This window comes from Phalaenopsis equestris, unplaced genomic scaffold (assembly GCF_001263595.1).
Source record: "Phalaenopsis equestris unplaced genomic scaffold, ASM126359v1 Scaffold000134, whole genome shotgun sequence".
Taxonomy (NCBI): domain Eukaryota; kingdom Viridiplantae; phylum Streptophyta; class Magnoliopsida; order Asparagales; family Orchidaceae; genus Phalaenopsis; species Phalaenopsis equestris.
In genome coordinates, this window is record NW_018164576.1 from 882842 (window position 1) to 910797 (window position 27956).

Sequence of the window (27956 nt, forward strand, 5' to 3'; positions counted from 1 at the left end):
GAGCAATTCTAGAGGCTGAAATAGTCTTGAGAAATGGGATGTAGACATGTAGTCAATCATAAGTGCTGATTAATAATGCATTGGTGAAATTATAGTTTAAGCTTTTGCAATGAAGTAAAATTTTGGTGTTAGATATGTAATTTCATAAGAATTGGATGGTATGTATGTAAATGCTGATCCACACCCCAGGTTGGAAAGATAATTAATACCAAAATCAGTAGAAGGGCGGGTAGCGATTTTTTCTCACCTTGCAATCAACTCTCAGTCTGCTGTTTGTCCAATTTGGAAGGACTTTCCCAAACTTCATAGTAGGCATGATATGAAAATTGGATCCTTCAATCCTATCTATAGTTTTAATGGTACGAAGTTATATTCATATTATTATAAATATCAGCTAATTTTAATTCAAACCATAAAAAAATATTTTTGTGAAGCAAAATGATGATAGTTGAATCCCATAACATTCTTGATCCAGAGAGAAACTTTGAAATTTTATTACTTAAAAGTGGGCAAGTGGCATAAGGATGAACGGTGTGGCTAAGATTTTGAGTATTTAGGAACACATAATGAACCATATCAAAAAGCTTTGATTTTTTTATACAATATCATGCTTTATTATTTATTACTTAAAAGTGGGCAAGTGGCATAAGGATGAGCGGTGTGGCTAAGATTTTGAGTATTTATGAACACATAATGAACCATATCAAAAAGTTTTGGTTTTTTTATACAATTTCATACTTTATTAATGATCTCATCTAATTATAAGACTCAAATCTAGATTGTGAAGGAATGTGATTTCTCCTTTACATAATAGACCATGAGTTTTATCATGCAAGTCTTACTTTCCCTGTCTCTATACTTTATGAACCATATGCACATCATTCAACAAAATGGAGAAACAATCTTAAAAAGCTTTGGTTTTTCCATTGGTGGGAGCCAAAAAATAGTATTGATGTGGCATTAAGTTAGATGAGATCATCAAAAAAAATCTCATTACAATGAAATGAGTGTAAAACAAAATTAGCAACTTGCTGAAAGAAAAATAAAAATTCTCAGTATTAAACCCCTCATTAAGACTGTTAATCTAGCTTGATCATCACTAAATTTTGCTCTTAGTTAAACTACACATAATCTCATAATTTGAAAAGAAAAATGAACAAAATTTTGATGATATAATTATACTAAAAGTATAAATAAAAACAGAATGCATAACACACATAAACACAAAGAGGACTGAAAAACTTATCAAGGCTAGATAAATTACATGTATTACAATCTACTGAAAGTGATCTTATATTTGAAAATCAGCCAAATAAAAAAAAATCAATCAGCTTCAAAACAATCAACTGTAGAGATTCCTAAATTTTATTTCCTACACTTCCTTTCATGTTTCATTAGGACAAAAACAGTTGTTGCAGAGAAATAATATGTTTCATAAAATTCCGTCTATCATAGATGAAATATCTACTAAAGAAAAATGCCAAAGGAAAATAATAAAATATTCCATATTATTAGTTAAGAGTAAATGAGATGTTTAATATAGATAGTTCCTAATTAGTAGGGAATTAAACCAATATCTTATTATGAAGTCATGAGAGACTAATGAAACATAGGTTTTGAAATTCAAATCGGCACTGGACAATTAATTTTGACCATAAGACAAAAAGATCAACTTACTTAATTTAAAAATAATATTATTTCAAGTGAAATTAAGGTAAATAAAACTCCAACTTTAAAAAATACTCTTATTCTCCATCTTATATGTAAATTTTGTGTGAAATTTGTGGCAAAAAAAAATATCAAATAAAATTATGAGACTATTTTGAATCGCATTTGAGGAGCTAAGAGAAAAAAATGGATATTTTAAGTAGACTTGAGTTAAAATGACTTCCCTCAAATAATACAAAAATGTTCTGACAATTTCCTCAATAAGAAAATAACAATGCTCAAGTTTAACAAGAGAAAACATTTCAATAATAATTGAACATCAACAAACAAATTTTCATCATACAATTGTCACATCAAAGAAAACCACACATATAAAAGTTATATGCTCATAGATAAAAGGTTGTTGAGCAAATTCATAATCACTAAATTTGTAATGATATGTTTACTAAACACTTGAAGACCCTAACCTTTCCTTAATAATAGGACACTTTTTGCCAGCGTGCTTAGTATTTAACAAGCTTTTTTGACTCTTGAATACAACTTTATCTTCAATGGTCACTTAGTGTCTTTGATCATAGACAACCTACTGATAAGATCTATTTATTTTTATTTTATATCTCACAGCAAGCTACAAATTCAACTTCACACTCTTCCAAGATAGCTCCTCTAACCAGCATGAAAACATATCCTAAAAAAATTTGTTACCAAGGCAACTAAAAGAAAATCACTCATAAAACCCAATGATCTCGATATGGTTGTACCTTTGATATATAAGCATAGAGATACTTTCAAAAATTGTAACTGCAAGTGATGTGAGAGGTGAAATAGCACAAGGTAATATGACGAAGACTATGACTGAAGATATCACCGTAGTGGAGATCATTTTTAAAGCTCTCTTGGAGTATTGTAAACTTATGTTGGAGGGACCTAAAATAGAACAGAGGGTACTTGTAATTCTAGTCACAATAATTGCATTATGAAGGAACTTATCTTGGGAGAAGTCATTGCTGAATGGAAATATTACATCAAAGGATAGTGAAGGGCAACAACAAGAGAAACATGGAAGATTAAGCATCACTATAGAGACTTTAAACGAAAAATTATTTTGGAACTAGAAGAATCTCTCACCATAGAATGGCTGGTTTTAACGAAGGAAAAGCCTCTCTCCATAAACAAAGGACTGCCTTCATAGTAGGAAGTCCCCCCTTATAAACTTAAAACTACCTCCTAAACATAAAGGATTGCATTTCCATAGCTCCTAATCATGCAGCTAGGTTAGTTGGGATGGTGTTTGACGAGGTAGTTGTGACCCTACCTAAAAATTTGGCAAATGCTCCATTGGGAGCAATGATGTTAGTGCACATTAATAATCAAATATATTTCAAAAAAAAAAAAAAAATCAAATTTTGAATAAAAATTTAAGGCCTATCTAATATCAAATGTAACGCATGTTACATAACATGAGGATACAGTGTAATCGACAATAAAGCTCTTAGAAATTGTCTATTTACAATAAGAGATAATTTGGGTTGTGCAACAACAACAAGCCTTTATCTCACTAAGTGTAGTCGGCTACATGAATCATTTTTTTAAATTGTGTTCTACTGAGTGTCATAATTTTATTTAATTCTAATAAATTACGATCATTATACAACACGACCAAGTCTTTTTAGGTTTACTTTTACCTTTCTTAGCATAAATCAAATCTAAAACACGTCTCCTCCTAACAGGGTTAGATGGTCGACATTTAATGTGACCAAACCATCTAAGGCGACTCTTTCTAATCTTGTCTATCATTGGAGCTACTCCAACTCTTTAACGGATATATTCATTTTGCATTTTGTCTCTAAGTGTAAAATCACTCATCCATCTGAGCATTCTCATCTCATAACCATTTAGCTTAATTTTATGCTTCGCTTTTAAAGGCAAAATATTTGTGCCAAAAAGCATTGCAAGTTTCACCACCATCTTATAAAATTTTCCTTCAAGTCTATGCGGTACTTTGCTTTCACATAGTAGGCCCGATGCATTCCTCTAGTTCAACCATTCAACTTGAATTCTACTAGTAATATCCCCATCAATATCACCATCACTTTGAAGAATCGACCCGAGACATCTAAAATGTTCACTCATTATAATGACTTGATCACTCGTTATTACAACCCCACCATTAGATGTACTATTACTAAAATTACATTGTGTACATTCAGTTTTAGATCTACAAAACAAAAACCTTTAGACTCTAAATTTGACCTCCATAATTTAAGATTTTTTCTCAACTCCCTCGCCTCATCATCATTAAATTCTTTAAAATCATGCAAAAATTAGAAAAAACAATGCAGTGCAAATCAAAATCCCTTGGTCCTTTACACTAAAAACAACGACGTTTTCTCTCTGAGATTTGAATGATCCAAATAAGACCAAATATTATTTTTTTAAACAAAAGATATTTTACAAACTCAGCTATTACTCACGAGCCCATCCATGGGATATTCAATCTCCAGAAGCAGAGCTAGAAGTAACCTTAGAGCTGGCCTTGGCTTTGCTTGGAGTAGGAGAGCTTGGGGGCTTGAAGTCATCATACCTGCAAAACAAATCTCACACGGCAATAAGAAGATAGTTTCTTTATGTTGACTTATTCAGCTATATGGTTGAATCAACTTACATGAAATAAGGAGATAGTGGCCTTGCCTTTGGCGCAGTCATTCTACTGAACGTCTCTGTTGCAATACTAGTTGAGTCCACATTAGGCCTACTATCTACCTCATATTCACCTAGAATTTCCTGGCAAAGAGACAAACTTTGTGTAAAATTTGGACTCCATAAGTTTGCAACGTGGTCCAGCATTCAATTAATCATTGACAACATTTATAAAAAGGAACTGAACAGTGCAGGAACTAATATCTCTCAAATTTACCTAATGTTGTAATTTATGTAAATATATATTAAACACTTACCCTCTGTGGTTGAATCTTGCCAAGCAGCTCTTCCAATGGCTTTAGTGGTTCCGTTTGTTTTGCTATTACTTCCACCACCTTATAAGATGAAAGTCTTTTATTTTTTGCCATGAATGCAATGAGCTCTGCAACCTGTTCATGACAAATGATCAGATTTGCAAGTTACTTGAAAAAGTAAATTTCTAGTTGAGAATGTTAAGTTCCTTATTATGTTAGTACATATGGAGGTATTTCGTAGTTCTTATAGTCTTTTCTTTAACGGTATTCTCAAATAAGTCGTATTAAGGGTTTTTTTTTTTTTTTATAATTTTCATGGGAGAGAGAAATGGTATAAAGGTAAACGAATTAGAATTAAGAGATATGAATACTTGCAGGTTGGAGACCAAGCCACCAAAGTAAGTATCTTCTTTTGCAAGAACAAGGTTGTGAGTTTCCTTGAAAGAGTCTGTGGGTCGCTCCATTCCTCCCGGTCTTACTATCTGTTTTTCATCATTAAATTAAAGATTGCATTTTTTTGCAAAAGTAAAAAAGAGATACAATCCTAGTTTGAAACCATAATTGTGATATTTAATTCTAACACAAGCTTGTGCTTACTGTGTAAGGAATACCACTAGCAATAAGAGCCTCTTCAGCCTTTCTCTTCCATATCAGAACCCCCCAAAATAAGCTTCAACCAAGGATTAGTACAGGGAAACAAGTACCATAAGTTCACAACAGCATGTCACAAGATTACTTAAAAAATATGTATTTTTAGAAAAAAATAAAAACCTTCCAATTTGCCATCTTGAAGTATGGTGTAGGTTCTGGCATGTTGTGGCTGAACTCATATATATTTAAGAAGGAGAAAAGTGTCAAAATGATCCCCTGACTTTCGCAGGGAACCATTTTAGTCCCAAAGTTTCTAAAAGTGTCAATTTAGTTTCCAGATTCTTTTAATATGTCCTGAAATAGTCCCTAATGAGGATTATTTTAGCCTCTATTAAAACATTTTGGGGACTAACTACTCTGGAATTAAAATGACCCCATCAAAATAATGAGGAGACTATTTTGTTACTTTACTCATTAAAAGCGAGGCCAGTACACACAAACATTTGAATTATGTATGTTTATCAAATTCAACACAACACAGCTATGGAAATCAATGGTTAAAGCACCAAGTAAGAGCGTTACTCATAATGGTAAACCCTCTAATTAAGTGGAACTCATTTCAGTTTTAAGACTTCAAGGAAGGCTGCCATTTGTAGATAAGTTGGATTAATGATTAACTGAGATGGTATAAAAGATAAACTAAATGAAGAAGCTTGGACTTCCACCACTAACCACACTTACTTTAGAAAAGAAGCAGGAAATCCAATCTTATTTGTGCCCAAAGATGTGACCAAGATGAAGTGATTGACTTTTGCAAGAGTTGCTGCACCATGATAAAAAAATAATAATAAATTTGAAAATAATGAACAAACAGGATCTCTAAGTTGCATTGCAGTTTAATGTTAATGTATCTAAGAAAAGTTAGTTCGTTAAAGTACCCAACTACAACTTCAAACCAGACATTTGTTGAAACAGAGTATTTGTTATGATCCAACCTCAAAATTGGCACGTTTTTCTAGAAAATTTAGGGCGAACACAATATTTCTTCACTAAATCAAACAACTCAATAAGAAAACAAAGATAAGCACCTACGATTCAAGAGGTGGACGATCTCTCCCAATTCCTACAATTCGAGAGGTAGGAAATCTCTACCAAAACCTAAACCTAAGACTCACAACTCAATCTCATTCATAAAATCTAACCCTAACCATAATAAGTCTACTTATACCCAATAATAATAATAATAATAAACTAAATTGCCCTTAGGTAGACAAAAGACAAACTTGCCTAGAGGTCTAATTATTTGGGTATACCCATGAAGGGAAAAAAATGCCAAATATGCAAAAGTGAAAGTGAAAGTAATTTCAACTGAGTCTAGTATTATTTGTTAAAACATAAAAATAAAAATACAGAACTAAAAAATTATTATAGATATCATTCATGCCTAAAAGAGCAGGTTGAAAGAGAGAGGTTAGAGTTTAGGTATTCTCTAAAATAGATTTAAGTCATAGTGGAGTGGGTTAAACCCTTAGATAGAGATGAGAGGGTTGACCTGCTTCAATCAGGTTCTTGGTTGCTTTATAATCAATGCGATATGGTCCTGTCACATCAAAAACCTCCTTTTCACTTGCTCCAATGCTGCAAATAATAACAGAGGCATCGCCAATTGCTGGTATTATGCTCCCTTTCTTCTCCAAATCGCAGGTAACAATCTCAAGATTGCTAATTGCTGGTCTACAAACCAAAGTGCAACTCCAGTTGCCATTATTATCAAAAGAATGGACAAAGAATTGGCACATCTGAACTCAATTGAAAACTTTTGTTACGTTGTGTTTCAGGTTTTCCAGCCTCGCCATCAAGCTTCATTTGTTGGACACTCTAGAAAACATCAAAATACTAGACAATTAACATATAAAAATGTACAGATAAAATGAGGCAATATTATATGTTAAAAAAGTTCAAACCTGCACAAGTGCTTCAGCTAATTGATTTCTTCTAACACCAGCACGAACCCGAAACCCTAGCTTTAAAAGTTCCCTGGAAAGGACTTCTAAATTTAAAAAATAATAGTAATAATAAAAAAAATTTAATTTGCATGGAATTTATAAATTTTATTGGTAGATACAACCTTACGGTACGCGAGCCTACTCTACCGGTTGAACCTGCAACAAACACAATATCTTTATCTATAATTTCTCCTTCCTGGTTGCTACTTGCTTGTGCTTTCAAGGGTTTGAAAGTTGCAGTAGGGGCGCCACCTTCACCAAACAGCAAAAATTAAGTTTCAAAGAATAGCAAATCATAGGAGGTTTTGAAACATGATATTTCCCATAGACTTGGTATTATTTGGAGGACATGATGCTCTTCACATTTATGTTCATTGCAACCCCTCAAAATTGTTGTCAAAAACACTTTACACTATTGTGATTTAAACTAGTCGAACATCAAGTTATAAAAGTATCAGTATGAATTTAAAATTCTAATAGATTAACATTTGTTTTAGAAAAATTTGGACCTGAAAAACAAAAAATGAAACCATAAACTTTACCATGATCATTCTACCACTTATCAAGAAATATTCAACATATCTATGATACATGTTGAATTAGAAAGTGTAATTCACTATATAATTAGGCTTACTTTTGGTAAAAAATGAATGACATCAAATATTCTTATGAGTTAAATCTACAATTATGCCATTTAAAGTTTACAAATTATGGTGTGGAACTATATAATTGAACTATTTTCACCATTCTTTTTCCCTTATCTGCTCAGTGCGTAGCGGCTTCTCTATTGCTTTATCTATCCATTACTACAGCGACAAATGCTTCATTGATGTTGTCATTGAGACTGCCTTGCTATTATTAGGTCTCCACTCTGATGTTCATGAAAAATCCCCTATACTGTGACTATTTGAACTTCGATGCTCCAAGAAAAGCATGTTGAATTGTTGGAACCAAAATGGATTAATTTTGCACCAATCACATCTACTAATCTAGGGATGAGAAATCTAGGTATGTAATTTTTCAGCTTTTATATCAATAAATTTCAAATTTTAAGTCTCAACCTTGTGCATAGTAAGAAATTATTTCCTTATGGTAGTGCGAGCCTATACTTTCCTTACCTTGATGAACACTCTTCTATCTGATTTCTTCTAAATATATCATTCTTGGCTTTCTTTAGTTCTTAGTGTTGTTAAAGTATGATGTGATGGAAATTTTAATAGAGTTCTAAATTTTTAATTGCTTGCCATTTTTTGGTAGTTTGACTTTTTCACTGATTTCTTAAAATTCATTCAAACATTATTTATTTTTTGGGTTCTGATTCAAATAATTTTTGGTTTACAATGGATATTTAGTTGTCATTGATCTGTGAATCCAATATGATCTACATTCATTGCATTGTTTAGTTAAATTAAGAAACCCAAACCCCTAAAGTACCCTACATCACTCTAACTAAATGTAATACATTGATTATGACAATAAAAAAATAACAAATGATGCATTTTAAAATGAATCAAATGAGTCATGGTATTAGATGAACAAATATAACTATCATGAGATTTCAAAATTAGATCCCCACATTTGATTGCGAAGACATTCACAGTAATAACAGGAACATCAATTTTAAAATTGATGGTAAATTAACAGTGTTTAAACTCAAAAGACTTCCTTTAGGAATCTTTAAAAAATCAAACGTGAGAAATATAAGTAGACTGAGGACTCAGTTCTCAATATTTCAGTCTTCACATTTCTTAGATTTCATGAGTTTATAAGATGAAACACAAAAGCAATTTATCTTCTTTTGATTTCTTTCGACTGAGGACTCAGTTCTCAATATTTCAGTCTTCACGTTTCTTAGATTTCATGAGTTTATAAGATGAAGCACAAAAGCAATTTATCTTCTTTTGATTTCTTTCTAGAATCATCTTATAAATATTTCCACACACAGGCGCCCAAAGAGCAATGAACTACACCTCGATATTAAAAGAAGCAATCTTGGTGAGCGTCATAGATTCAAAGTTAAGGGAGAATGTTGAAATTGAATGGCTCCATAAATTATTACTTATTCACATTGTTATTTTCTTATATATTTCTTCCGTATACACGGGAATCATTTTGCAAATTGATTTCAGGGCATACCAGAAAGTGGGAAGTAGGGAAGACGCATTTCTCTTATGAAATGAATAACGGTTAAAGGCCTCTGGAAATCTGAGGGTGCGGTCACCAGAGTAGAAGATTGGCCTCTCCATTCGGATCATTCTCGATGCCAAGGAGGAAGGCAAGTGACTCATTGAATGAGGAGAAATCAGGCAGAAAACATTCATCCTCTTTCTTCTGTGCGTGCGACTGCCAGTGAAGAAAGTGGGGTTCTTGGTACGACAAAGCTGTTGGAGGATGAGGAGGAGAAGTGAATTGCCGGAGGAGGAGAAATGAAACAGAACACCTTCATGCTATCCTCTTTTCCTCTTCATGGACTTTCAGCAACAATAAAGAGCAATCATGGAGCTTTTTTGAAATTTCATTTTGTTTCTCTGCTTGGAAAAATCAGGTCCTCATGCTAGGATACGATGGTCCCATACTTTATCCACTTCCAATAAAATAGTTAGCAGGGGAGAAAAATGGGAGTTTTGGGTCACTGTAAGCCGCGATCCCAGCTAGCTCCAATTCCGGCACCAAGGAGATGTCTTGGAGGAAACAGAGAGCAAATTTTATTTAAGTCAATTTTATTAATTTCATTGATTAATAATTAATAACTAATTAAAATGTTATCAGATTAATTATAATTAAGTAAATTTATAATTTTCATTAATTATTAATTAGTGTAAGATAAATATTAATTTTTATTCATTCAATAAATTTATATGTAATTATTAATTAATATAATTAATAACTAATTAATTAATTTTTATAAAATTAAACTTCTATTTAAAAATTAATTAATAAAAGTTATATTAATAAATAATTAGTTTATTAAATATATAATTATTAATAATCATAATTTGAAATAAAATATTGATTGAGATTTTGGCTATTTTGAAAATCAAGTCTACTAATTGATTATTATTTGTAAATCATATTGTCGAATTATATGATTTACTTAATCAAATAAATTTTCTTTTGTACATCCTACAATGACATGTTTTTAAAATCTAACGACCATACAAATTTTCAATCGAGACAGGATTTGTCATACTATTTCACATAATTTAATAGAATTTACAAAATTGGTTGTCAAACAATTTTTGAAATTTAACCCTTTGAGAAAAAACTAAATATGGATTTATAGGATTTAATAAATCTTACAACTTAAATCTCTTTTGTTGCCATACAGCTTGACATGTTTTTAAAATCTAACGACCATACAAATTTAAATCGAGACAGAATTTGTCAAACTATTTCACATAATTTAATAGAATTTACAAAATTCGTTGTCAAATAATTTTTGAAATTTAACCCTTTGAGAAAATACTAAATAAGGATTTATAGGATTTATTAAATCCTACAACTTAAATCGTTTTTGTTGCCATACAACCCGTAATGTTGTCATTTATTTGAAAGTTATTATGATGGCCAAGAAAAAAATTGTGGAAGCAAACAAACTCATTCTATAAAAATCTCATCAATAATAGGGGGGTTGTTTGAGTGGCTGAATGAATATCATGCATCTAAAATAAATATAAAGTAAAAATAATGTATTTTATTTGAAATATTGTAGTGTTGTTTAGACCATTGTAAGATAAAAGGGTCGCTTCATTTTTTTTATTTAGTTTGAGATAAAATAAAAATTAATGTTTTGGCCGGTGGCGGGTGACACTGGAGGGTGATGGTGGCCGACAGTAGGCAGAGGTGGTGGTTGGTTGCTGACAAGATTGGTGGGTGGTGATTAACGATGGCGGTGACTAGCCCAAAATTCTAGAGATTTCTATAAGAGTAATGCAATGCCCCAATGCTACTGACAAAACACTTCCTAACATGCATAAGCCATAATCCACAGAAGAGGCATAATTTTTATAAGAAAAATCGTACGAAAAAAAAATCTATTACACTATAGTGATGGTTAATATTAGAAGGTGACGATATTGATGGGAAGGCAGTGGATGAAGCCAGATCTTAGCATAAGATGTTAGTGGAAGTGAGCATCAGCATCAGTTCATGGGCAACGATAAATGTTAGCGCTGGCTGATGGGGTGTTTTAGAGGACATGTGATGACAATTGCCAGTGTTGGTTAGATGTGGGCAATCATCGTTATGATCACATAAAGACAATAATGATGATGACTATAGGACAAATATGAATGATTGTTGAAGGACAATTGATAATAATTGGATGACGAAACACTCAATGATGTGCATTCATTGTACAAGACCATACAATCAAGGAAGACTAAAGAGAACAAATGAATCACATGGATAGTTTGGATGTAACCCCCCTTAAACATTTTACAAATTTATGAACGTAAGCGTTTTAATGAGCTATGAATTATATGATCTTGAATACATCAAATTTGCATTATTTTGATATTAATTTTTGTATGAGATAATATATGTTGAGAAATTAGAGAGAAGAAAACATTAATTGACACAAATTCATAAGAATACACAGAGATTTACGAGGTTCGTCAAAGATGCCCACAACCTTGGGAGCAGAGCGGCGACTTCCCTTTCAATATTCAGAAAAAAGTACATAATACAAGATTCAGAATCTCGGAGCCTCAAAGGCTCACCTAGGATTACAAACAAAACATATATATAACTCTATAGTACAATATGTAATTACTTAAATTACCCATGTACCAAACCACGGGGAGTTGCCCCTGCACCCCCAACCCACATAATGAAACTCCTCCAATTGGACAGATCCTTTCACTCCACTCCGCTCGTGGATTTCTGCTCCAGCATCTGTCCCATTTATGGTATATGAGTCATATCTAACAAATCTCCACCTTGGCAAATATTCAGCCCTTTAGGAGAAATACATATGCCTAACAAATCTCCACTTTAGCAAATATCCAACCTTTTAGGAAAAATACATATGTCTAACAAATCTCCACCTTAGCGAATATCCTGTCCCTTAAGAGAAAATACATCATGGAGTTTCTTATGCACAAATGTGGGTTGGGTCATTTTAAATAATTCATTAATTAAGATTCCTTAATTAAGTTTCCAAGAAAAAAGAAGTTTTCATTAATTAAGTTTTCAAGAAAAAAGAAATTTCCCTTAATTAAGTTTCCAAGAAAAAGGAATTTCCCTTAATTAGGTTTCTAAGAAAAAGGATTTTCCCTTAATTAAATTTTTCTTAATTAAACTTTTCCAGAAATTTTTTTTATTAACTTCCTAGAAGATCTCCTAAAAAAGCTCCGCCTCCGCTTTTCAAAAAAACTCATTTTTCCTTCCAAAAAAGCTTTGTTTTCCTTCTCAGAAAAGCTCTGCATCCCCTTTCCAGAAAAATTCCTTTCCAGAAAATCTCCTTCCAGAGAAGCCCCGCTTTCCTTTTAAGAAAAGCTCTGTTTTTTGCTTTCCAGAAAAGCTCTGTTTTTATGCTTTCCAGAAAAGCTCTTTTTTCTTCTCAGAAAAGCTCCTTTCCTCTGCAGGCTGCCTTTCCTATTTCGGCTCCAGCGATTCACGCGAACCCCTTCCCGCGCAATTGTTTCCTCCTGCGCGGAAACGACCGTTGCGAACAGTTCGTAGCCGAATTCGACGAACTCGCGGGATTCGCGGAAACTGCCTCCGCGCCCGAACCAACGAACGCCTTCTCCCGCGATTCGTGAACTGATACTCCTGTCTGTTGCGATTCGCGAACTTCTTCGTCTGATCTCCTGCGAACTCCTGCGTCGCGCGAACGCCGGCAACCCTGTCGAACGCCCTCTATGTCGATCCGAACAACTGTCGTGATTCGCCAATCGAGCCCTCGCCTTCGACCTGGAGCTCGAATCGTTCAAACACTAGCCGAACTCCTCAGCCAAAATCTTCTTTGTTTCTGTGCCGCCGAAATTTTTCTTCTCTGCCCTAGAACTTGTCTCTGATACCACTTGTTGAAAAATTAAGGCAAAGAAAAATATGAATCAACACAAATCCAGAAGAATACATAGAGATTTACGAGGTTCGACGAAGATGCATACATCCTCGGGAGCAAAAAGGCGACTTCCCTTTCAATCTTCAAAAAAGAGTACAGAATATAAGATTCAGAATCTCGGAGTCTTAGAGACTCACCTAGGGTTACAAACAAGACATATATACAATTCTATAGTACAATATGTAAGTACTTAAATTATCCATGTACCAAACCATGTGGTGTTACCCTCGCACCCCCAACCCATATAATGAAACTCCCCCAATTGGACAGATCCTTCCGCTCCACTTAGCTCGTGGGCTTCGCTCCACTCAGCTCGTGGGCTTCGCTCCGCTCCGCTCCAGCATCTGTCTCATTTATGGCATATGAGTCATACCTAACAAATCTCCACCTTAGCAAATATCCAGGCCCTAAGGAGAAATACATATATCCAACAATATAATATATTTTTTTACAATATAAAGAGCAAACTCAAATGTCTAAATAGTTGAACGGGTCATTGGTGTCTATTTTTGGCGTCAAACCCTAATTTTTCATTAGAAACGGTGGGCTATAACTAGGGGTGTCAACTCGAGTCAATTGGTCGGGTTCGAGTCCGACCCTAATCTGACTTGACCTGAATAGAGTCAAACCAAACCCAACTCGAATAATAAACCGGTCGAAAACTAAACCCGAACCCGAGCTTGACCAGCTAACCCGAACTCGACCCGAATTTTCATGTTTATTCAGGTCATGTTTAGGTTTTCGGGTTCAACCTGAATCCGACCCAAATAATAAACTGATCCAATTCTTTGACATGAACCCCTCAAAAAATATTTAGGTCAACCTAAACTTGGATTTTTTTTAGTCAAGTTTGAGTCGTGTTGACATGTCGGGTCAATTTTTGACAGCCCTAGCTATAGCTCACCGCAATTGCTTCACTTCAGCTTCAACTTGTTCTTGGAATTCAACCATATTCCATCAACTTGACATTCAAATCTTGAATTTTATATATCTTTTATATTTTGGAGCATCAATGAAAGGCTAAAATGCAAAATATTAAATCCTAAAAAAATACTATAAGATGCCACAATAAACAATAATATATCCTGTTGCACCTCTGTACGACACCTTGTGTTTTTATTTAGCAATAATGTAACATAACTTCTGACGCTATACCACATAGAGAGATAGCTCGGAGGTCGAAGAGGCCCCCTAAAAATGGTCGGACGGGCCAACTGCATCTATTTTTGACAAGCAACCCCTTTTTTTTTTTTTTTTGACTAAAAAATTGTGAACTATAGCTTACTGCCAATGCTCTATCCAGTCTTCACTTGGAATTCAACAAAAGTTTGTTATCTCCACCCTCAAATAAGGACTTCTATGATTTTTTTTTGTGCCCTTGCATAGGGCTAAATTGCGTAAGCTACCAAACCAAAAATCCCAAAAATGTTAGGCCACAACAATGTATAATATATCATGTTGCACCCGTTTTGTTTGGATTACTCAATATTTTTGTATCACGTAGTATTATATATCTTCTAATGTTTTTTTCCAAATAACAGGCCAACTTAGTGGCTAAGTAGGCCCCATGCAATGTTGGATGAGCTAATAGTGTCCATGTTTGACGTGTAAATCAAATTTTGATTGAGAACGATGGATTATAGCTCACCGTTGTCGCGGCACCTCAAATGCCCATTTAAAATTCAACCATATTTCATCATCTTGATCTTCAAATATTTACTCTTTTAGGTTTTTATTGGGCATCACTGCAGGGCTAACTTAACACTAAATTGTATGCCCTATAATAAAAAAAATACAAAAATACTATTATATTGCAAAATTACCGATACCATATCTTGTGGCATTCTTTATGATGTCATACTTTTTTTGTATCGCATAATATAATATATCTTTTAACGTTATATTGAATAACTAGCAAGCTGAAGGCGAGGAGAAATATTTGTGTACATAAGATGTACGCAGCGCTGCGTACATCAGAGGTTATTCTGGGGGTACAGGGGAGTTATATCCGGGTTATACCGGAAGTTACAAGGGGGTATAACCCAGATATAACTTCATTGTACCCCCTGAATAACCCCTGATGTACGCAGAGCTGTGTACATCTTATATACGCAAATATTTTCCGAGAGCCCCCAAAAATGGCAAACGGGCCAAACAATGTTCATTTCTCGACAATCTATTTTTTTTCCCCTAAAAATGATGGACTATATAGCTCACTGCATCATGACTTTTATGATTTTTTATGGCATCACTGCAGGGCTAAAATAGGGATAAAATGCAGGATGTAACATCACAAAATATACTGAAAAATGCCATAACAGCCCTCAATTAATTGTAGTATATTATGTTGCACCCCATTACGTTACCTTACATTTTTGCAACATATTATATCTTATGACACTATACCACACAGCTAGATAGCTTGAAGGCCAAGGATGCCCCGGGAAATCACATTAAAGTAAAGACATCTCATAATCAGAATCACATGAAAAGAGTAGTGACCACAAGATTTGAACAAGTTTATTTTTGCATTAATAAAATCAAATCTTACAAAAAGTATGTGCATGCCACCTATCATGTATAAAAGTATGACTTATCATCTATGAGTATAGAAGAAAGAGCACTATGATCGACATGCGACAAAACAAAAGAGCATTGAAGGATTGTTGGAGCACAAGCATACGCAGCCTTTTTACAATTCCTAGGTATATGAGAAAAATAAAACTTGTTTGAATATGAGCATGAAGGCTGGATCCAGAGCATCCAATGGTAGTTGTTGCCGAACATTGTTCTGCATGGTATAACTCAAAAACTGCATGATATTGACATTTTCCCTTCTAATATTGATGACTTTGCTCTCAAACAACCACGGTTTGCAGACACCTTAAATAGATCAAATAGCTAGAAGTTCCACTAGAGAACTATCCCAATGAGTAATGAGTTGTTCGCTTGGCAAAAGACCACGTCTGCAATAATCTCGCATGATATCACAGGAATGGATAAAGGTGTCTTTGTGTCCCTCAAGAATGGCCGCAACAATGGCTGTTAGAGTGTCGTGAGGTCAGTTGTGTGTCTTCATGTTGCGAGCTCTCCAACAATGATGGACAGTGCATCATGCTTAATTTGTTAATGACCTCCTCAAAACTAGTATCGTGATGCGCCAAATTGCCATGATGTTTCTTATCCTGCAAAAGAGAAAACTAGTAGTAGAAAGATAATCTCGAGCCTCCAGCTACAAACATCCCTAAGGGCACGCCATAGAATCCGCAAAGCCCCTTATAGCAAGCCAAACCCTAGTGGAAATAGCATCGTGGTAGATTCTCCACCAAAATATACACTCTCTTGAGCGTAATTTCAGCCCTTTGATCCAATTGAGATTAGTGCTCAAGTTTTAGAAATTGGCTTCATTGGAAAGCACAGTAGAGTTTTCTCCGAGTGCATAAACAATTTCCATGGAGTAGTGACAACAGGCCAAAGGCCTTAGATTGTGAGTGGCAAGAGCTTTGGTGTAGCTAGATGTGTAGGGTAGATGATGAGTTTTAAGTGCAGAAGAAGATGATCTGGTAGACAACAAAGCACGATACAATCATGAGCAACGGATTCTGCATGAGATGGTGAATGCCATAGTTTTCATAAGTGAAGGGGAACTAGCGAGGGGATAGGTCATGGTTAGAGTTTGTAGTTACAGACGAGCAATGCCCCACACTATGGTAACTGGTAGGCGGGCAATCATAAGTGAAGGGGAACTAGCGAGGGGATAGGTCATCGTTAGAGTTTGTAGTTACAGACGAGCAATGCTTCACAAGCACACGCGTTGGAATGAATAAGCAGAGGCCTGGGACAGCTAGCATTCCATTATTCCTGGAATGGATAAAGAAGTATTTGTGGGTGCCTCAAGAATGGCCGCAACAATGGTTGTCAGCGTGCCGTGAGGTTAGTTGTGTGTCTTCATGTTGCTAGCTCTCTAACAATGATGGACAGTAAAGCAAAAACATTGGGCTTGCGGAATGCTGCTTTTAGCCATCTTGCTTAGCTTGTTAATGACCTACTCAAAGCTGGTATCTTGATGCCCCAAATTTCCATGATGTTTCTTATCCTGCAAAAGAGAAAACAATTAGTAGAAAGATGAACTCGATCCTCCAGCTCTAAACATCCCCAAGGGCACGCCATGGAATCCTCAAGGCCCCTTCTAGCAAGCCAAACCCTAGTGGGAATAGCAATGTGGCAGATTCTCCACCAAAACATACACTCTCTTGAGTGTAAGTTCAGCCTTTTGATCCAATTGAGATTATTGCTTGAGTTTTTAAAATTGGCTTCATAGGAAAGCACGGTAATAGTTTTCTCCGAGTGCATCTTCTTGGGTTCCAAATAATTTTCATGGAGTAGTGACAACAGACCAAAGGCCTTAGATTATGAGTGGCAAGAGAGCGTGTAGCTAGATGTGTAGGGTAGATGATGAGCTTTAAGTGCAGAAGAAGAGGATCTGGTAGACAACGAAGCACGATACAATCACGAGCAATGGATTTTGCATGAGATGGTGAATGCCATAGTTTTCATAATGAAGGGAAACTTGCGAGCTAATAGGTCATGGATAGAGTTTGTAGTTACCGACGAGTAATGTCCACACTACGGTAAGCGGAAAATTGCTTCACATGCACATGCGTTGGGATGAATAAGCAGAGGCCTGATTTACGGTGAAGAGTAGCTTTATAATTATATTTGATTAGCGAGTACTCTTCAATTAGGGCAAGTTCTCTAGTATTTTTGTGGCCATGCTCCCATCTGTTTTATTTTTAAGAAAAATAATTAAATTCGCTGCTAATTATATCATCTCCAAAAATATTAAAGAAAATAAGGATAGCATGCAAAGAGAACTATGTTGAATTTTAAGTTCACTTTAAACATCAAAGTGGAAAAAAAGCTGAGATTACCTGTTATGCAGAATTAGTATGTATACTGCAAGAACAGGCCAATCCTTCTAGGATTTACAATACAAAGTAAGGTGACTAAGTTCAGCCAGATCAGCAGCTCATAACAGTACAGTTATAAACAAAGCTTCCTGAATGTTTGCTAGCTACCATATTCCACTCAGGCGGTCTCTCATTTGGAATCCATGAGTTGATCTCAATCATCCCCCCGCCCAGACCTCTTGTTCCGCCAATAACCATAAGCTGCTCACCGCACGCTCGGAATGCAACACCCCAGCCATTCACAGATACATGTCTCTCAGGCAATCGACCCAAGGTAATCCATGAGTTATAGTCTTTGTTGTACTCTCTCAATTCATTTGAGGCATAATCTGCTGCATAAAGTTTATTGTTAACAACAGCGACAAGTGGAGGAGCGCCACTCGCTCCACTAAGACCAGAAGACATATTTGGGATTCGCCTCCAGATTCCTTTAACAAGATCATACTCTTCTCCACATGTTAGCACCTCTTTGTTGCTGTCCACTCCACCAATCACATAAAACCTATCATCCATGAACACACCAGAACACATCTTCCTTGGTATGTTCATGCCTGGAAGGGTCTCCCAGGTCTGCAACTCGGAATTATAGAGCTCAGCTGAACTCAAAATGTTTCCACGAGCATCAGTACCACCAGCTACAATAGCTTTCTCACCAAGGCTAGCTGATCCAAACAAGCACCTAGGTGAGTTCATTTCTTTTCCAGGTGACCAAGAATTATTCAGTATGCTATATTTCAGTACAATGTGAGAAGTTACTTCCTTCCCAAAAACAAGAAGCTCTGTGCCCACTGCAAGGGACTCCTTATCAGAACACATAAAGCATTCGTTAGGAGGCATTCGGGGAAGACTGATCCATCTATTGCGGCAAGGATCATAAGCCTCCCACTCAAGAACGTTGCAAGACAAATAAACCCAGTGCTCAACAATACCCAACTGCTGCCTGCGTTTGTAAATCTCACCACTATGGATTAGAGATCGAAAGCTTTTGTTGACGGATGCGATAGAACCGTAATCTGAGCGAGAGCATCGAAGGAGGCAGTCAATAGAGAGATCTCTACCTATTGGGGTTATGAGATCATCTCCAGCTGAATAGTCCCTATCATCTCCTTGCCGATTGCTATAATCAGGTGTTGGTTGGATTTCTCTGTTTCTGGAAGCACCAATAAACTCCGTAGTTTTTTTCCTCTTTCCCTTATCTCCTCTTCGTTCCTCCTGTCCTTCAATCGGGGTATATTTATTATCATGAATTTCATAGTTCATGTAGAACCAAGTAGATTCTTGATCGCAGGTAATCGACGGTAATATTCTTGAGAACAGACAGGAGCGGTCCTCCAACATATCTCACAAGGGTGAGAAGATGGCAGAGAGCTTGAAACGGCAAAAAATTTTCAAAAATATTGACGTAGTCAAACAATTCTTATTCTCCTTCAATCCCTTCACCAGGAGAAGAACAAACCTTCTGTCTGAAATGCACATCCAAAACCTAGCATGAAGTTATTAATGATTGTAGAACCCCAAAAAGATAGAATATCTCAGCATATGTAACAGATCAAAATCTGGACAAGAAACTAATATAAACCCCAAATCTGAACATTGAAAGAGATCTGAAAATTTCAAAAACCAAAACGAAGAAAACAACGATCAAGTGTGCCGAGCAATCAAAACACCTGGCGCAACATCATGCTCGTCCGAAAGATTCAAATAAAGAAAATAATTCGAAAACCCATTGTCTGAGAGGAATCAAGAACGGCATAAAGACGATCCAGGGGCAATAAAAATAAAGATAAAAATCCGGCGGAGGTCCCATTCAACAGCATGCCGGAAACAAAAACGCTGAAAGCATATGCCAATTTTTAACTGACGCACAGCCTCCGGCCAATTAGGTATTTATGGGAGATCTAATATCACTATCCTCAGATCAAAAGACAACCGGAAAAATTGCAGAAGTGAGAGTAATGAAAATAGCTTACAGCGCTGTCGAAGATTTGGGAGGGCGGCGGCGGCGGTGGGGAAGGAGGAAGACGATCACGTTATCGGAGATAGCCAGTATTCGCTTCCCTTTCTTCTTCCCAGAAAGCCGGCGCCATTATTCTTATTCTTCTCCTCCTTCGTTCTACTTCTACCGCCGTCGTCCTTCAGAACTCTGCCACGACCACCTGGAAAATTGGAGCTTATAAGCTCGACCTACGGTAGTTCTGCACGGTACCCTTTCTATATATATCATTTTTAAAAATTTTAATTGACCGTAAGACTATAAAGTTTTATAATCAATTGAAATTATTAATTAAAAAATAAAATAAAGGTATATTTAGTTATATTTAAATGATGTTTTAATATAAATAATAAAATTTAAACACGACATCAACCCTTAATATTCTTCTACTACTTGATTAGGGTTGACAAAATGACTTTATTTGCGATCAACTCGTGTTCGACTCGCTAAGCAAACGAGTCAAACAATAACACATTTTTTGTGTTCGAAATATAAACGAGCTGAACATGAACAGTGAAATTTTTTAACAAGTCGAACATGAGCTGAGCCTGGGCTCGCTCGTATTCTGCTCATTTGCACCCCTAGTCACAGCCCGAAAGGTGCACATCAGTGGATATAGTTTCATGTTAAACTTTTTAAGTGTTAGAAATGGTTCTTTTAAATCTTCAATATGTTGTTCGACCAACCGACACTTAATCAGTATATCATCGACATACACCTCAATGTTCCTTCTTTTTTCATTGGCAAAGATTACATCAATGAGGCATTGGTAAGTCGTCCTTATATTTTTAAGCCCAAAAGACATTACATTATAGCAAAAAAGTCCCTCACAAGTAATAAAAGTGGTTTTCTCTACATCAGTTGGGTGCATCTTGATCCAATGGTACTCAGAAAATGTGTCAAGGAAACTTAAAGACTAAGTGCCCGACCATCGAATCCACCAGAGCATCGATCCTCAGTAGAGGATAAGAGTCTTTTGGACAAGCGAAATTCGGGTCGGTGAAGTCCACGCGCATCCTCCATTTTTCATTGGCTTTCTGAATCATCACCACGTTGGAGACCCAGGTGGCGTATTGTACCTCTTTAATGTACCCTGCCTCCTCCAGCTTTCGTACTTCCTCTCAGATGGGTCCCGCCAAAGTCATTGCTAAACTCTTGATCTTCTGCTTCATTGGTCAATTCAATGGATCAACGTTCAGCTTGTGGCACGCGACATCTATCGACACGTCTGACATCTCAACACGCGAAAATATCTTGATTTTCTTGGAGGGTTTGGATAAACAACTTTTTGTGACCTGCATCAAAAACATCACTTATCAGAAAACATCTACTTGGCTCTTCTTCAAAAGTTGAAACCTCGCAGGTGGTCTCATTGGTCTTGAGGCCACCTTCCCTCTCGTTTTAGATGTCCAGGGGATTGTGCTCTACGTTGCTTATAGCCCGCAAGTTGCATGCCCGGGACTGCTCCAGGTCACCCCTAACCTTGAAAACTCCCCCATCTCCTTGAAACTTGATAGCAACGTGGTAAGTAGAGACTATCATTCTGAAATTGTTCAGCAGCGGTCGACCGAATATAGTGTTTCTAAGTTGGAGGTGAATCCACTGAGAGAAAATCTTCTGTGAGCATAATTTTATTATTATTATTATTATTATCTCCCCAAATTACCGAGAGCCCAACCAAACCTAGCACTTCCTTTTTTTTGCCCGAGAATCCATACAGCAGACTGCCTGGTGTGGTCATTCGATTGACAGTGAGACTTAACTTAACAAATACATTTTTGAATAGTACATTTACAGAACTCCCTGTATCAATGAGAACACTCCCTGCTTGATAATTATTTATTTTCGTCTTTACTATAATGGGGTCGTTATATGGATTTCCCTTATCATGAAGATCCTCATTAGTGAAATAAAAAGGTGGATGACCATTAGGTTTCAGGGCAAAAGTTGTGACACAAAGTTCCTTTGTTTGATGGCTCTTCTGACTCATCCTCATAAGTGGCTCTCTTCCTCAAAATATTATGGGCATGTACCCCACAATGTGAATGGCATTGGTGTCGATGGGCCCATCAGTCGCTCCTCCGTCGGGAGCCTTGTCTCGCCTTTTGAACTCCACAATTGCCCTTGCGGGCAATCCGTTGAACAAACTTAATGAGATTGATCTCAACATCGTGAAGAAGAGCTTACACTTGAGGGCATCATAAATTTTCAACAGGCATAGGGACGATTCAAACGATGCCAGGTGGTCTTTGGGGTTCTTTCATCTTTTATGTGTCTCTAAGTCTGGCACCTTGAACTTATTAGGGGATTCAACTCTGGAAACCTATAGGGAGAAGGCATTTTTCGGCTACCTTTATACCTCAGTCCGCACTAGTTGGTTCCTCTCCTTCACAGGGGCAGATCAGATTCTAGCGTGTTATAGACTGTTGTCGGGCTTTTCGTGTTGGTGGATCACCCTCCTTTCATTGTTGGCTAACGGTTCCCCTTAAGGGGGGTTGAGTGTTTCTTGTCTTGCTGGCTCTTCTCCTAGGACTGAGGCAGCTGCTAGGGCAGCAACCCCTAAGAACATCTGCGAACTGTTCTGACATCTGGTTGGTGATCTAAGTTCCCAAATCTTGTAGATCTTGTTGAACAAATTCTTCCATAAACTCTTGGGTGCATGTTGTTACTCCTTCGTTCCTTTGACTAGACTCTCCTTGTTGTTGTTGTTGTGCTTCTCTTCTTGTTGATGACATGTTTCCACACTCGCTGTATCTTAAAAAATTTTGAATCCAAAAGTTTCCGGGAAACTCACCTAAGGAATGGAACAATTTACTAGAAAGTGATTAGGAGAGAGAGCACAAAAAATATAATGTCTTATTTATGACATGAACCACTATTTATAGACCAATGTCTTAATATTACAAAATTACATATTAGCCCCCTCATTATTAATTTTTCAGGGGTTTTTTTAGTAATTACAAAGTTATTTACATACAATATGATCGGGGGCCGATTTGATCGATGAGGGTTGCCGATCGCCGATAACCCTTGATTTGATCGGTATATAGTTCGAAAGAGTGCTCCCCGTTGATTGACTTGAAAACTGATTACCGCCCTGCAGAAGTTTCTTCTAGCTTTTTATACTGATCGTTCTCCCTTGCATATATAAGACCGGGTGCTTCCTTCGCCAATGTTCATATGGAAAAACAATCGTCAAAGGCGATGCATGATCGTCTGCATCTTCTTCCCGAGCCATCATTTGCTTTGAGATGATCAAAATCATCAACCATTACTTATCCAATCATCATTTTCAAAAGTACTAAATTTTGTCGCCACCTCTCTACTATCTTCTAATTGTTTTTTAATGCCTTTTTAATGGATTCATCTTAGCATAATGTAAGAATAGAGTCACTCTTAAAGATTTATTTTGTAGCAAAGTATCTAAAGACTCTTCTATTGACATGAAAGTTGATGTGGGAAACATGCCAACTAAAATGTTTTATAGCGATGGTAGAAAGAAATATGTTGATATCATGCAGATGTATTTTATTTCTATATATAAGATAGTAATCTTTTGTAATTCAAATCACAAATAAATGCTTCTTATTTTACTTTTTTGTGTATAAGATTGATTTTTAAGTGAACTAAATTTTATTATAAATGACTAGTTTTACAATGAGGCCAATTATATCATATCATGATGAAACTATTTGTCAGATAGATTTCTATAAAACTTAAAGGAATTTAGTTATCTTTACCTTTCTATCCTAAATTATAACTTTAAAATTGGGCCTGGGGGACATTTGCTGGTTGGATAATGTAGTTATTGATTGAGGGATTAATTGTCATTACAGATGATGTACTTTAACAAGATACGATGGTCCCCCATAAATAACATCAAATTATAACCTGTAATAATATTTTTGATAGTAAAGAGTGTATAACCTTTTTTTCTATGAAGCTTCTTCACAAACACAAATAAAAAAAGCTCAAATATTATATCAAATTTTTATTTTGAAAACCTAAAAAAAATTGCTATTTGAGCATGTTAAAATTATTTATTATATGAGTAAAATTTAAGGAAATCAACTTTTTTTTATCATATTATAGCATATAAATGATAAAATATGGAATATTTGTTAGACCTTTTATAGGTAAAATAGTGAAGTTGGAGAAGCAAGGTAACGGTGGTCGGACGATGACATATAGATAATAACAATCTAGTGATATAGTTAGGCATAACAACAAATAATGATATTGAATGATGATAATTTGATGATGACAATCAAGTGATAATAATTAGATAATGATATAGAGTGTTGCTAATTATGATGTAATAACAAAAAAAATTGATAGTTTGATAACAACAATTGAGCAATGATAATTAGATGATAATAGTTATGTGATGATAGTTGATGACGATACTAACAGTGATTATAGCTAGGTGAGGGTAGTCGAGCGACAATTATTGATCGTGATGATCAACAATGTCAAACTTGAATTAGTTTTTTTGAAGTTTTTTCCATCTAAACTTTATTTAATTTTAGGTTTTCTCATTTAGTTGATCATTTTGACTGTAAACATGTCAAACTCTAAAATCATTTCATCCCTCAAATGTTATAATAAAAAATTTAATTATGCTTTAAATTATACTTAATGACAATTTAGATGCACAACACCTAACTCTTATATATTTATGTATCTCGCACAAAAAAATTAATTTTTACAAACACAACAACTTATTCACACATTTCAACGATGTGGAACACCGAAATCTACATTAACACGCATGCAAGGAGCCTTGTTTGTATGAATCAAAAGTTTTGGTGTGGGATACATGAATGCACAAGAATTGAAGGTTGTGTATGTAAGTAAACCTTTTAATGGAACTTGTATAAGCTAGCCAAAAGACATTGTCCAAATTGTCCATGTATTAATTATACTAAGTTGAACAACAACATTAAAAATATAATAAATAGATTAAATGCATAAACTATGCAAATCTTCAAAATGAAATGAACTAAATTTAATAGGTTTATTAAGACTAATGTTGAAGAAAGATAAAAGTATTGATATTTGATTAAATAATGAGATTAAATAATGAAAGGTGGCCACTTTTATAATTTGCCTTCCATCTCATCTCAATATTATTATAAGTGTTGACTTCCATTCACAATGAACAATAAAATATTTTTTTTATTATTTCCAATACGCAATTTTTGTTCTTCTAACTTCACATGAGACAAAGATGATGAAAACAAAGATCCCATAAATATTATATGATAAGATTGACATCTATTATGATTTATGATTACTAATCCTAGGCATCAAAATCATTAAGAATAACTATTACAGCGTATTTACATATCAACCATCTAAACATTTTGTTTTGACATTTATATCACCAAAACCTTTGATACACTTCAAAAATATCACCATTTTAACTTTAAAAAAGTGTGGACACCTTTTCATGCATGGCTAATTTGGTATGCATGCAAGCATTAAAGTTTAGATGTTAGATTTGTAAATACATAGGAATTGGGTGGTATATATGTAAACCTTCCTTTTTTTTATTTATTTTCTAAAGTCGTTAAAGCTTTAGGAAATACAATGATGATGTTTGTGACAAAGGTCAATGGCCAACACCTTGGAGATGATGTAAGGGTGGCAGGAAATAAGATTATGTACAATTTGTACTTTCTGATCTCCATAAAAATAAATAGAGTTTATTAATGAATACATTGGCTAATTTATCAATTATTAAACCAAACTAATTGGTGATTACGACCCCGTCTGGGCCATTCGGTCATATTTGTTTAATTAAATAATTTAACTTTTTTTATTATTATTATTATTTTATAAATTGGAGATAAGAGATGCAAAATGCAGGCGGTTTGGCACTTTGGCCATTCTCTTTGTCGTTGTTTCAATACATACATACATATATATCTATATATATAATATTATTGTTATGGCCATTCTATTCTTTTTGGCTTGCATTATGGAATATTAACGGGAGCATAGGGAAAAATACAAATGAAGACAAACATTTAATAAAGATAAACTAAAATATATGAATGATAATTTCATTATAATGAGTTAGTGAAAAATGCAACTATTGATTTGTGAGAAAAAAAAAAAGAAGATAAGAAATTAGGGTAAAAGCACATGAAGATAAAAGCTTAGAGTTTCTAATATGGATATATACATTTTTAATTTTTTAATAAGTTGTAGAATACTAAATAGAGTATGGAGTATGGAACAAAACTTAGTTTTGCAAGAGAATAATTTTGACTGGCCATATAATAAATATTTATCATACATTTTTTGTAAAAAAAATCTAATTAGAAAAGAGGATAATATTATTGTGTGTTAAGAAAATCATGACAGCAGAGTGCATATTTTAAGTAACATCATCAATATTTTTACCAAAAAAAAAGAAAAAAACCCCTTTGAAAGGAAAACAATATGAGGTATGATATTATCAGAAAATATGATATATAATTAAAGTTGTAAGATTTCACTGTCCTCCTTAAGTAAAGAAGATGAGGTTACAAAAATATGAACATTTTGTTTGTCCTTTCATTGCTATAGTATGACTTGATAAACACTAATATTAATCATGCTACAATGATCAGATAAGAATAGCCTAAAGTTAATAATTTGGCTACAATAATGGTAGGATAATAGTTGTGCTATAAGAGCGACTAGTGGGTGGTTGACAACATTAGTTGGTGGTTTTGAACTTCAAACTCTCTTTAAAAATATGGAATTAGCACTTAGCTTATTAGTCTAAGTTGAACATGTGGTCCTATTTATAGAGTATTAGGAGAGGTATTTTGATAAATTGATCCAAAATTTAAAAGTATTTCATCAGATCGTCCATGATGATTTCTTAAATTATATATCATTGTTTTGAATATTAAAGTGTCTTAATGGTCTCAAAATTGAATAATCATATGCTTGTTAGATTTCTCTCATTTAGTTGTTTGATTTGAATATAAATATGGCATATTGTTGGTCATTTAGTGTTTTAACCAAGGGTTCAAAGCTTCCCATTATACTTCAAATATATTACGGGTTCATTTGGACTCGGATTGAAACAAATTTTTTTCCTTAGATTAGTATTGTGTTTATGTTTAATTTGGTTATAAAATTGATGAATTCGGTGCTTGAATGATATTGAATTTGCCTATAGAAATTTTTTTATTCAAAATGCATCATGGCGACATGCAACAAAAAAACTAGGTTATGTAGAAGAGTAGTCCAGGCCGACCAAGCTACAAAATTTTTTATGTTTTTTTATGGAGATTTAATTGAATGAAGATATCTCAAATAGATTTATATATCTTGTTATTATTATTATTATTATTATTATTATTATTATTATTATTATTATTATATATAAATATATATAATTTAAAATATTTACGTACGTTAGTTCCACCTAATCTTTAATCAAATGATATAAATAATAAATTAAAAACAAAATAATTTAATATCCAAGTATGCATGGATTGCTTATTTCATAAATCTTCTTATAAGAAAAAATGTGGGCCAATTCAATAAAGAAGACAATAAGCTTATAAAATTTATAAATTAAAATATAATTTGTATTTTCTTTGTTAATTATTAGAAGCATGCCGATATGTATATAAAAAAAAACTATTTTGAATAAAGTTACTTAGTTATATAAATTAATCAGTGTTTTTCTGGCCATTA

The 27956-nt window shown here is 34.6% G+C and overlaps 3 protein-coding genes across 6 annotated transcripts in view; 1 reads left to right on the forward strand and 2 right to left on the reverse strand.

Moving 5' to 3' along the window:
- Positions 1 to 3945: 3945 nt before the first annotated feature.
- Positions 3946 to 9383, reverse strand: LOC110021400 (protein TIC 62, chloroplastic). The gene is made up of 11 exons (XM_020719885.1): positions 9356 to 9383; positions 7342 to 7471; positions 7178 to 7250; positions 7040 to 7091; positions 6766 to 6942; positions 5955 to 6036; positions 5220 to 5292; positions 4994 to 5104; positions 4626 to 4757; positions 4334 to 4452; positions 3946 to 4252 (listed from the first exon to the last, which is right to left on the reverse strand). Exons 1-11 carry the CDS (start codon positions 9381 to 9383, stop codon positions 4162 to 4164), a joined length of 1068 nt encoding a protein of 355 aa, XP_020575544.1. The 3' UTR covers positions 3946 to 4161.
- A 6410-nt stretch (positions 9384 to 15793) lies between these two features.
- Positions 15794 to 20435, reverse strand: LOC110021353 (F-box/kelch-repeat protein SKIP11-like). Of its 4 annotated transcripts, none has more exons than XM_020719813.1 (3): positions 20230 to 20435; positions 18221 to 19742; positions 15794 to 16474 (listed from the first exon to the last, which is right to left on the reverse strand). In XM_020719813.1, exon 2 carries the CDS (start codon positions 19595 to 19597, stop codon positions 18311 to 18313), a length of 1287 nt encoding a protein of 428 aa, XP_020575472.1. In that variant the 5' UTR covers positions 19598 to 19742; positions 20230 to 20435; the 3' UTR covers positions 15794 to 16474; positions 18221 to 18310. The 4 variants fall into 4 exon arrangements, with proteins under 4 accessions (XP_020575472.1, XP_020575471.1, XP_020575470.1 ...); XM_020719812.1 differs by lacking the exon at positions 15794 to 16474 and adding an exon at positions 17310 to 17385; XM_020719811.1 differs by lacking the exon at positions 15794 to 16474 and adding an exon at positions 17986 to 18071 and having other exon boundaries at positions 18221 to 19722.
- LOC110021401 (peptidyl-prolyl cis-trans isomerase CYP23-like) overlaps positions 20149 to 27956 on the forward strand; it is a 28890-nt gene continuing 21082 nt past the window's right edge. Inside the window, exons 1-2 of the mRNA XM_020719886.1 lie at positions 20149 to 20305; positions 21616 to 21871. Of these exons, the coding sequence (XP_020575545.1) occupies positions 20149 to 20305; positions 21616 to 21871 (413 nt within the window). The remainder of the gene's footprint in view (positions 20306 to 21615; positions 21872 to 27956) is intronic.